This window comes from Rosa chinensis, chromosome 1 (assembly GCF_002994745.2).
Source record: "Rosa chinensis cultivar Old Blush chromosome 1, RchiOBHm-V2, whole genome shotgun sequence".
Taxonomy (NCBI): domain Eukaryota; kingdom Viridiplantae; phylum Streptophyta; class Magnoliopsida; order Rosales; family Rosaceae; genus Rosa; species Rosa chinensis.
Genome location: NC_037088.1, coordinates 25755751 through 25768116, shown reverse-complemented (window position 1 = coordinate 25768116; position 12366 = coordinate 25755751). Strand labels below are relative to the sequence as shown.

General features: G+C 38.8%; 1 protein-coding gene across 2 annotated transcripts; it reads left to right on the top strand.

Annotated features, from left to right (window-relative positions):
• Nucleotides 1-1744: 1744 nt before the first annotated feature.
• On the top strand, nucleotides 1745-9921 carry LOC112163837. Of its 2 annotated transcripts, none has more exons than XM_040505799.1 (10): nucleotides 1745-2006; nucleotides 2641-3836; nucleotides 4004-5668; nucleotides 5829-7176; nucleotides 7611-7960; nucleotides 8057-8254; nucleotides 8650-8804; nucleotides 8910-9001; nucleotides 9105-9226; nucleotides 9653-9921. In XM_040505799.1, the coding sequence occupies exons 1-9, from the start codon at nucleotides 1844-1846 to the stop codon at nucleotides 9116-9118; spliced, it is 5181 nt and encodes a 1726-aa protein (XP_040361733.1). In that variant the 5' UTR covers nucleotides 1745-1843; the 3' UTR covers nucleotides 9119-9226; nucleotides 9653-9921. The 2 variants fall into 2 exon arrangements, with proteins under 2 accessions (XP_040361733.1, XP_040361719.1); XM_040505785.1 differs by having other exon boundaries at nucleotides 8644-8804.
• Nucleotides 9922-12366: the final 2445 nt, after the last annotated feature.

Below are 12366 nucleotides of genomic sequence, written 5' to 3'. Positions count from 1 at the left end.
GTTGCCATGTAGATCTAACCCCAAAACTGTCAAAAGTAACTATCCTAAGACATTCTCCAACCCACCAAACCAAAAGGCTAAAGGGCCATTTTTTAGCCCAAATGGTCTCCAACCCACCAAACTAAGGGTTAAAGTGCCAAAAGTTAGGGCTAAAGGGCAACCCAAATGGTTAAATTTAGCCCCAAACTTAGCCTTTTAGTCCTTTAAACAAAATGGATTAGAAAGGAGAGGCCCATGGGTTATAGTGGACTGTGACCTAAGCATGACGTCAGCAACGGCTAATTGCTGACGTCAGCTAGCCATTGGGTTTTTTTAATTAATTTTTTAATTTTTAATTTTTTTTATTAACAAATAGCCTTTGCTTTTGAATTTTTTTTTATATAGCCGTTGGTTTGCTTTCTTTTTTTTTCGAATTCAACTAAAGATATTTTTGATTATCTTAAAAAAAAAAATGATTTAGCTTACTATAAGTAAAAATCTGATAAAAGATAAGAACATATATATATATATATATATATATATATATATATATATATATAACATATCCAAAATGTTAAAATATGTTTTAGGGCTATAATTTAGTCTTGATATGTTGGAGATGGTTGATGTTACATCGATGAATAGTACATAATTCAGGGCTAAAATTTAGCCCCAGGGCTATTTTTAGCCCTTTCGGTTGGAGATGGCCTAAAGTAACTCGGAGTAGAGGCTGGGGCACAAAGAGCCCAAGCTCAAGACCTGGGCGCCAGCCGACTAAATGGAGAACATGGTTGACATCACCTGGAACACATGCAGGAAGAGAGAGAGAGAGAAAGAGAAAGAGAATTATACAAAAACTCAACATTTTCGCAGGTGAGGAGAATCAAACTCTTCCCATTCCTCTGAAAATAGTAGTAAGTTGTGAGAAAGAATTACACGAAAACTAATTGGAGTAAGTAGCTACGTTGTCAATAACACTACTTTTATTCAATTTATAATTGTTTTCCACCCAAATTTCCAATATCTATTTACATCCTCAATTATAAGGGAAAAAAACATATTTTCCTTATTTGCATGGACTATTCAACTTTTACAATAAATAGATAAATAAAATATATAAATAAATAATGCAAAAATCATAAATTGTGACCATGATCTTGACCCAATAGGTAGAAAAAATAGTCAAAAAGTGAGTGACCAGTGCTCAACTAGGACGTTGTCTCAATTGGTGAACTTGCTCTAACTTTGTGAGAGATTGACATTTGTTGGTGATCGGGCATATGGTGATATGCATCCACTACTCACACAATTAATTTTTCTCATCAATTTGCCAATTAGAACCCGTATCTCGCCTTGTTGGAAGCAAATTGATGGAGGAAGAAGAAAGAGAGGTAAAATTTCAAAAAATTTTTGGTGTGAGAAATGAAAGTGAGGGAACAAGTAATTATAGAATTTTAAGAAATAAAAATTGTAATTTTTTTCTTTCAATTTTCTTAATTAATATTGGGTATAAAAAGAAAAATATAAGTTACTGCTGTCTTTGAATTCCAGCCGCGTATTGGAGATCCAATGGCTGGAATTGAAGGACCTTTCGTAAGTGTTTGGGTGCGCCAGAGACCTTGGCGGTGTTGTCAAACAACTACGACTAGTTAACTTAACGGGTCAAAACCAGCCCATTTGTGAGGCCCACCTACCCATGACCCGCTCTGTTAAATGTTTCGGATCCAAAACTCTTTTCCCCAAAATTTGAAAATCCAATCGGCGGTAATCGTCTTCCAAATTCTCTCTCTCTCTCTCTCTCTCTCTCTCTCTCTCTCTCTCACAGAGACGCAGTGGGATCCAATCTTATGGGCCAAGTGTGAAAATGTCGACGACTGAGAAGCACTGGTTGCAGATCTTCGAGGGAAAGCAATGGATTATCAACAAAGCCAAGCAGCAGGCCTTCCTCTTCGACCAGGACCTCGCCTCCAAACTCATCATTGCCGGAATTGCCCCTCCTCCTTCTCTTTTCTCCTCCCACCCCGACGGTAATCTCTTTCATCTTTATCCTCTGAATTTTTTTTTGAATTTCGCTTCAGGTTCCAGTGCTTTTTAGAATTCTTCGTCGTCGATTTTGCTTCTCTCGACTGCTAGTAGCTCTTTTGTTAGAAATGGCCTTTTTCAGATGATGAACTGAACCCTAGGTTTTCAATTTTGCAATGGGTGTTTATGTAATTTGGAGGATTCTCAATAATCTGTCACAGTTAGGTTATATGAGCCTGCAATTTAACCGATAAGCAACTAATTAGAACAATTAGCAACTGTGTGCTGGGGACTTACTGCGTTAGGTGGCTTTGCCATGAGTTTCTGCAAACATGAAACATAGTATTAAGAGCTAATCAAGTCGCAAATTTCGGCTTTTAAACTTGAAGATGCTATTGCTCAACAGGTGATTTGTGCTACTGATAGCGAAAATAAACAGGTCATTGACCTTCGTTGCTCTTTATCACCTTAGAAATAGGTCTATGCAATTAAAAGAAGGAACCCAGAAACCACATATAAGCTGACCATGCTGCATGTGTCTGTGTATATGAATATATGTACAATGTCCTTGTCACTTTCATTGGTGGTGGGACTTATTTCCACGGCTTAACTAGGAGTCTTTTTATTTGTACATCACAGTGTTGAACCATCATGAGCTGATTTCAGAAGTTCCACTCCCTCGCACACGCCGTGTGATCCCTTTCACTGGTAGTCATTGCTGTGGGTTCGACAAGCCAGTTGCTACAGCTCACTACGGGCAGCTAACAAATGATTTGTGCACGGAACATTGTGGGGTAAAGAAAGTTTTTGATGTAGGAGGCAATGTATTGGATTTGCCACCGTGCCCAATCAGTAATGGTGGATGTGCCTCCAATGGTGTCACTCAACATCATAGAGAAGAGGATCCTAGTGTTACGTCTCCTGAAGATGAGAGGGATGAAAGAGTCTCAGACGTTTACCATGACTCAGCTTTAACACCGGCTAGAGGTACAGGAGAGGAGGTATCAATTTTGCCACAGGGCCACATTAGTGATGCTGGGTGTGCCTTTGATGGTGTTTTACAATATCACAAAGAAGAAAATCCTGGTGGTACGTCTCCTGAAGATCAGGGGGATACAAGAATGTTAGACATTTACCTCAACCCAGCTCTTTCACTGGCTAGAGTTCAAAGATCTAAGTCAAGACAAAGGGCTCTGGCAATTCGAAACAGTACTCAAAAAAGCTGTTCACAGGATAAGGGCAATGTTGATGGTTATGCTGGTGAAACTATCAAGTGTCTGATATCTACCCCACAGTCTGAAAATGTCGATGAATTGAATGAGAATCATTCTGAAGTGGAAAAACCAAAAATAGGAGAATTTCAAAGCAAGGAAAAAGGTTCTGACATCTACTCTGGTAGAATTACTAGATCTAGAAGCTCTGGCCATCAGGAGAACTCTTTAGATGTCAGTGGCTCTCCATGTATTTACAAGTCAAGTGATGGTATAGCTGTTGATTCTATTGGTACATTGACACATCTGTCTAACCAAGTAATTCACCCACTGGAATTGGTTAGCTACTGTCATATAACAAATGACGGTTGTCGAGAGGGGGAATTAAAGCTGGGAGACTACTCAAGCAAGAAGCGAACCGTTGAGAAAGATTCTATGTGTGCAAACTTGGAAAGAGATGAACACACTCCAAAGGCTTTACAAGAGTTCAAAGGTCCTTCAATTTCTAAGGATGTTGCTGGGAACTCAATTGTCTGTAGGAGTCCTGTTGAAGAAACACATCTAAATGAGGATCATCACATGGTAAACACGTCCAAATCTTCACCTGAGGCACAGAAGAAAGAGGTACTCACTTTTTTGTTCATTTTAGCTAAGCTTTGCCCATATGCCTTTGTTATCTATTTAGTTTACTTGTTTCATTTTAGTATTTTCTGTTTCCTTTCTCTCTTACATTAAACAGCCACTAGTTTGTTCTTAAATGATATTTTCTTATGCATAATAATGTTTTATAGGGCGAAATGGGTTTAGAAGGGGTGGGCAGTAGTCCAAATGCTCTGTTTACTTTTTTGCATGAAGAAAAAGAAGCATCAGTATTCCCATTTCTGATCAAGCAGGCTGCTGGTCATCCTCAAGATTCTTTGCTTGAGGAAACAGGAGTAGCACATCCAACTAGCACTAACATTGATGAAGGAAGCCAATGCTTAAAAGAGAACCCAGTTTCTCTTCTTCCGGACAATTTAAGACTAGAAAATGCTGAAGATTTATCTTGTGCTGGAAAAACCATGCAGGCACAGAGATTTGATTTTGGAGGGCCCAGCAAATTTTTAGAATTGTCATGTGGTGCTCCACATGTTGAATGCTCACAGTCTGAAAATGTTGGTGAATTGAATGATAATCATTCTGAAGTGGAAAAACAAAAGATAGGAGAATTTCAAATCAAGGAAGAAGGCACTGACATCTACTCTGGTAGAATTACTAGATCTAGAAGCTCTGGCCATCAGGAGAACTCTTTAAATGCCAGTGGCTCGCCCTGCATTGGCAGGACAAGTAGTGGTATAGCAGTTGATATTGATACTGTGGAAGAGTCCTGTTTAAAAGGACTTTCTACTCCTGCTAGTAAGAAGGGGATGCAGGGCAGTTCATCAGTAGAAATGCCTCTTCCCTTCATGCACGGGGAAAAGAAACTAGAAGAAGGAATGAGCATCACTACCCGTGAAAACTGTAACTCATCCTTGGAAATGGATTTTCTGGGCAATTGTGAAGTTTCAGCCAAAGAAATGGATGTCCAGAGCGGTTTAGTTGAAGCCCTTGAAGAGGAGTTCAGTAAATCTAGAAGAGCGTCACATGACAATGTGATCTCATCAGTAAAAGAATCATTTGATGCTTATACGGATGCAGTTCCCAAAACTTTGCTAGAAAGTGGGAGAACTCCGAAACAGAAATGTTCTATGATAGATGATCAAACTCCCTTGCGAGTAGACTGGGATCGATTGGTTTGTAGCCCGATAAAAGAAGTAAAGGGGTCTAATTTGTCTACTGCTAATGCTGCAATACCAACGGAGTTGGTGTCAGAAGACTGTGCAGTGGATTCTAATGCCCTTTGTAATCCTCATAAATCAACAGATGTTGATTTTGCTATGGTGTCTGGGCCTGGTTCTCATAGAATCCTAGATGCAGAGATTCTTGAAGTTGAGAACCCTTATGCTGCTTTTAGGGATGAGCTGAGGAGTAACTTGGCTCAGTCGACTGTAAATGCACACATTTCTCCAGAATATGTACAAAGGAGTGCCAGTGATGACAGAGAGGTAGGTTGTTCAGAATCAACTGAATGCCAGATTGCAGAGAACTCCAAAGGAAGAAGTTTTTGGTATTCAATGGAGGGTACATCACCTACTCTTAAACGAAGAAAGATTGACGATAAAAGAGTTCATGACCTGTCTGCTTCAGTAGCCTTGAGAGAAGAGGTTCTTCACGCTGTCAAAAAAGATTCTATGTGTGCAAACTTGGAAAGAGAAGAACACAGTCCAAAGGCTTTACAAAAATTCCAAGGGCGTTCAATTTCTCAGGAGGATGATGGGAAATTAATTGTCAGTAAGAGTCCTGTTGAAGAAACACATCTAAATGAGAATCACATGGTAGAAAGGTCTGAATCTTTACCCGAGGCACAGAAGAAAGAGGTACTCTTTTTTTTGTTCATTTTAGCTTTGCTTTTGCCTATGAGCTGTTGTTATTCTATATATTCTTGTTTTATTTTAGTGTTTTCTGTTTCCTTACTCATGCATTTAACAGTTGCTAATTTGTTGTATGATTTTTTCTTATGCATTATGATGTTTATAGGGTGGAATGGGTTTGGAAGGGGAGGATAGTAGTCCAAATGCTCCATTCACTTTTTTGCATGAAGAAAAAGAAGCATCAGTTTTCTCAAGATTGATCAAGCAGGCTGCTGGGCATCCTCTAGATTCTTTGCTTGAGGATACAGGAGTAGCAGTTCCAACTGACATTAACATTGATAGAGGAAGCCAATGCTTAAAAGAGGACCCAATTTGTCTTCATCTTCAGGATGATTTAAGAGTAGAAAATGTTGAAGATTGGCCTTGTGCTGGAAGAACCATGCTTGCAAAGAGATCTGATTCTGGAGGGACCAGCAACTTCAAAGAATTGTCAGGTGGTGCTCCACATGTTGAATCCTTGGATTTGACTAGTGCGGATGAAGCAATGCCTGTACTTGAGAGGTTTGTTATAAAGACAGATGATGAACCATGTAGCATTGCTGAAGAGGGAATTAGCTTTGATGAGTGGAACCTTCCAAACACTGCATTAGAGCGTGCCGGTATTCTGGAGCAGCTTTGCAAATCAGCTTGCATGCAAACTCCCGTAGCCTATTCTTTAGCTTCCTATAAGTTGCATAAAGTTCAAAACCTACAGCAATCTGTTCCGACTGGGGTTTTGGAGCATGTAGATCTGAGGACCACCTTTCCTATAAATGATAATGTTAAGCAATTAAAGGATGGTAATAGTTCTTGGAGTGAGGAAGTTGGCCCGGCCTTTTATGGAAGTTCCTATTCTGATTGCCTACCAAATTTTAGTGGTCAATCTAGTTGGGATATTAAGAAACCTTATTCCTCTCCTGTTGGTAATCTTTGGGATAGAATTGCTTCAAGCTCTAGTAGTTCGGGGAAGCGAGTGAGCTCAATTCCAGAGCTTGCCTGTATTAGTGAAGAAAATGAGAATACAGATGAGGTAGCTGATACTTTTCAAGATGGCATTGTTTCAGAAGTGTTAGATTGTTCTCCAAAAAGGCCACCGCTTGCAGACATTACAGAAATCCCTAACCTTCCTGCTTCAGTTTCTGAAGCTGCAGCCTACACTGATAGATTTAGTCTAGATTCAGTAACCACCGAATTCAGTTTAACGGGGACTCATAAGAGCGTCAAAAAGAAGCCTGGAATCCAAAACAGCAGTAAGAGAAGATATAACAATAAGGAGAACCAGAGTGTATCACGAAAGAGAGCCACCGGATCACTTCAGAATAGGTTCAGCAAGCCAAAGTTTTCTGGAAAAACCAGTTTGAGAAAAGGAGGCCCTAGTTTGTCAGAGGTGGAGCCCAAGCGTAACAATATTGTTTCCAATATTACTTCCTTTATTCCACTTGTGCAACAGAAACAAGCAGCTGCAGCCTTACCAGGTAATGTCTTGTTAGCAATTTATTGACCATAAAGATTTATCTGATGATGAAAATGGCAGTTATATCTTGTGGTAAAGCAGAAAAATCAAATATTCTCCCACGCGTTGATTTATAGAATTTATATGCCTATTGCTCCACTAGTAGATATCAAGTATATTTAGTGTGGGTCATAATGTTATATAGAACTGCACTACAGTATAAGCAATGGTTTGTTTTTACTGAATCCTGGAATTATAGGTTTGGAGCTGGACTTGCATATGACAGTCCCATGATAGATGACTTGTCCCATTATATCATGTAGAGGTTTATATAGGTTAATCCAACATGTTGATAATGAGGAAATGGCGGGTATCTGCTAAACATTCTGGTGCCTTTTTCTGTTCTTCCTTCAAAAATTTGATACAGTAGTTTGAGCTTCTTGTGCTTTTCTATAGGGAAGAGGGACATTAAAGTGAAGGCCCTGGAGGCTGCTGAAGCTGCAAAGCGTCTTGCAGAAAGGAAAGACAATGAACGTAAGATGAAGAAAGAAGCTATGAAGGTTGAGCGAGCAAGAGTGGAGCAAGAGAATCTGAGGAAGTTGGAGCTGCAGAGGAAAAGGAAACAAGAGGAGAGGAAAAAAATTGAGGCTGATATGGCAGCAAAGAAGAGAGAAAGGGAAGGGGAAGACAAAAAGGAGAAGCAACGAAAAAGGATGCGTGTTGAAGAAGGGCGGAGGGAGCAGAGAGAACATGAGGACAAGTTACGTGCGGAAAAAGTAAAGAAAGAAATACAATGCCAAGCCAGTGTATGATGCTTTTATGTTCCGACTTGTTATAGGATTTTTATCATCTAACACCTAGTTATTTATCAGAAACATTGAATCTTGGGCTGTCTTATCTAGGATGGAAGAAGATGCGAGAGTAAGGACTCAAAATGCAATACCGTGCATAAGAAAATGGACAAAGAAGGGGAACATGACACTCTTAGGAGCATTTCAGAGACTGATCCTAGGAGTTCCTGTGTTTCAGCAAATAATGCCAGAAGTGGAACAGCTGTCCATGAAGAGAAGAGCTTCAGTAATTTTGATCGTAAGGAAGAGGTAAATGCTAATGGTTTTTAATGACCAATTTTCACCATCACTTGTTAGAACTAGGGAGGTATATGTTTAAGAAAAATTATAAGCTTTGCTGCAGGCTAGTATGATTTCTAATTCTGTGTTATTATATGTGCATTGGGCCTTTAAAATTGTTGGTCTTTTACTACTCAGAGGCCATCTCACCTACGACCTTTATGTGATAATAGAAGACAAGGATACTTGTCTTATTGCAGGGTTTGTTTTTTCTGCAAGTAAAATCCATAAAAAAGAAGGATGCTCATGTAAACTCAAAACTGAGCTACCCTTAGAAAACTTTCTTACACAGACAGCTACATATTTTGTGTGCATGTTCTTTGTCTGCACAGCCTCATGCTGATAATTTGATTCTCAAGGTACAGAGCAATTTAGACAAAGCCACAGAAAATGAGAAATTGGTTGTGCAGACGAGTCGAGAACAGTCTTATGATATCTCTCCATACAAAGAATCAGATGATGAAAACGACGAAGATGACGATAGTATACCAAATAATAAATTTATTCCTTCGTGGGCAAGGTATGATTTTCAACTTGTTGCTGTATCTTGGTGAAATGCATAGATTGTGCACCCTTTGAATCTGCGACTTCGTGTTATTTATTAGTTGCCTTTTGTTTTCTGCAGCAAAAATTGCCTGGCTCTGGTTGCTTCTCGCCAGAGTAGAACTGACCCAGAGGTGTTCTTCCCTCCCAAAAGCTTTCCCTGTGTAGCTGAAGGTACTTTAATGTTTTAAAGCTATATGATCTAATGATCTTTTGCATTCTTGCTACTTGATTAGCATGTAATGCTTGACTAAAGACTAAATATGCTCATTCGCAGTTCTGTTGCTTTGAAAATATCAACTACAGTAGCGGGGAACCAAATCACATTGGAATTATTCTAAACTCTATTCAATGGACACTTTCGTCAATGGGAAATGAGAGTTTTTGAGTCAAGAAGAGGTATGGTACCTTTATTCTCATGTTGTCTTTCCATGGGAGTGCCCGCTTCAATAATTTGTGGTGAGAGTTATTGAAGCATCTTTAAGTGCACGTTTTCTTTTGGGAAGTTAAATTTGCACTTCTTAATTTTCAAATCACACTCCATGTTTCATATTTTAATAACTTAATTTTTATCTTTTTGTAAGAATTTCAACCAAAAAAGGAAACTAGCGTGGATTGCAAATTAAACAGTGTGAATTTCATTCTCCTTTCTTTTTTGCTTATTAATGCACATGAATGTAGAGAAATTTTCTTTCTGGAAAATGAAACATGTTACTGCTTATCCATGTCATGAAGAAAGTGATCCTTGACATATATGTTAAAATTTCAGAAGATCTCAAAAGTATTTGTGATAGTTGGTTTTTAACTTCTTATTCCATGTGGCAGATTTTCAAAGACTGCTATGCGGAAGAGTTTTTGAGCCAGAGATCCCATTCAAGCTACTCTTTAGGTTAATGTGTAGAACTATTCTGATGTATAGGAATCTGTTGTACTGCCATATCAGATATTGTGCAAAGTGACTGAAGTTAAGAAGTAACAAGTTGTCAAGTTCCATTTTCTGTATGGAAAGGGCAATTACCTGAGCTGCTGAGTATTGTCCTGTGAGTGACGTGGAGTACTTGTAGTCATTGAGCATTCACATATGGGCTAATCATCTCTGGGTTTGATTATATGATAAAAGTAATCTATGTTTACACTTGAAATCTTTAGAAGAAAACTATATGCGTCTAACAAACAATACCATTTTCAGCATAAGTGTTACATAAAAAAAAAAAATAATAATAATAATAAATAAAAAAAATTCTACAGATTCAATCCCAAACAGATGCATGATATATTCAAGAATCAAAAGTCAAGTCCAAAATATTGTAATTTATGCAACGGAAAGTGTTCCTTCAGTTCAGAAGGTAAGAAAATGATCTTTTCAATTCTTAATAGCGTTTACAAATTGTAGAAAGAAGCCGATTTCTCCGTCATGCTGGCCTTACTGTATCAGTTTCAGAACTACAGATTGAGTTTTAGCTTTACAGTTTGGTGGATTCGGAGGAACCGCAATCTTTCTCGACACCAGAGAATGTTGTTAAAATGGCTCATGAGTTGGGAGTTGGGAATCACCTGAAGTGGAAAGCCAGTAATAATAATAACATTTGATAAGTGGATAAGAATTTGAGAACAAAACAAGTTATAAAAATATGAAACAATTATTGCTAGGATGCCGGTCGTGGAATGCAACCTACTCAGTAAACTAACATATACCCAGTCTGCTTTGTCAAAAAAAAAAAAAATATACCCAGTCTGATATCATAGTCTTCAGCATTCAATACTCAAATATTCAACTGCCAGAGTCTTTTTCTTTTTTTTAATTGTAATTTTTTATTTTATTTTTATTTTTTATAATTTAGTTCATAAGTATTTCAAACAAGTACTGCTGTTGGTTACCTCCATTTAGTAATAAAAAGTTACGTCTTAACTTTGGGATAGCAATAAACTCCAGACTGCCTCCCATAAAGTAATAATTGTCAATAAGACCAACATCATGCATTATAATTTTTATTTTTATTTTTTGAAAGAACAATATGCAATATAACTTAGGGGCCGTGACCACTTACCCAATTTTAGCTAAAAAATTGCCCACTTGCTCCACTAAGGGCATGTTTAGTACTTGGAATGGAATGAAATGTAATGGAATGATTACGGAGTAAAAACACCTCTGTGTTTACTAACACATAAAGGAATCGGAATGATTCCACGTAAAAGAATTCATGTGTTTACTAACACATGAAGGAATCGGAATTGGTGTAGGTCCCACCTATTTATCAGGAATCGATTCCTGAATACTCAGGAATTCGATTACGAAGGGGGGAGATGGGTTTAGGAATCATTCCTCTGGAATCAATACCGATTCATTTCTTCTCCCATTCCACTTGTCTTCGATTAATGATTATTTTCCATTCCAAGTAAGTAAACGTGCCATAAGAGTTTTCTAATCCCATTTACCTAATTCAACATCTACTGACAGTTTTGCCCCTATTAATCAAATTGAAACTCACAGAGTCACAGATCTCTCTCTCTCTCTCTCTCTCTCTCTCTCTCTCTCTCTCTCTCTCTCTCCAGCCGGCAGTGGCGACCATGTCTTTAACACCTTCTTCTTTGACCTCGAGCCCGGTGCCAGCTAGCACATCCCAAGCCCCATCTTTGTCGACCTCAAGCCCACCGTCAATCGTAGAACACCGTTCTGGTGCCAATCACCGATCTGGTGCTGACTACCCTCAATCACCGATCTGAAGCTCCCATCCAGCTGCGGTGCCGGAACCTCACCAAACCGAGACCGGTCGGAGATGGGCTGCAGGTGAGCGACTGGAGAAGAGGACCTGGAGAAGACGAAGGCGGAGATGGGTCCGATTGGAGATGGTATGCAGGTGAGCGACTGGAGAAGACGAAGGTGTCCGATCGGAATCGGGCTGGAGGAGCATGGGTGTCCACAGGGGAAGCGTGGGTGGCTGGAGAAAAATTTTGATGGTTTTTTTTTCTTCTGATTTAGAGGGCTTTTTTTTTTTTTTTTGATTTCGATGGGAAGAGCTCCAAGAATGGGGAAGGGGAAAAAAAAGTGAACGTTTACAATTGAACATATAAATTGATCAATTGTGTCTGTAATGTATTCATTTTGGTTCACTTGAGGGCAATAATATAATTATTGGAGGGCAATAATAAGATTATTGGAGGGTACTAATATGATTATTGGCGCAATAATATGATTGTTAGGAGGTAATAATATGATTATTGGGTGACAATAATATGATTATTGGGGGACAATAATATGATAATAAATTGATCAATTGTGCCTGTAGTGTGTTCATTTTGGTTTTGGGAGTTCATACAATTCACTGGACGGCAATAATATGATTATTGGAGGCAATAATATGATTTTTGGGAGGCAATAATATGATTACTGGGGGGCAATAATATGATTATTGGGGGTAATAAAATCAGACACAGGAATCCGGTCACCGGTTCGGTAGCAGGATTCGGGATTCCGGTCACCGATTGCTGGATTCAGGTAATCGATCGCCGGATTTCGATCACCGACCTCAAGATTCCGG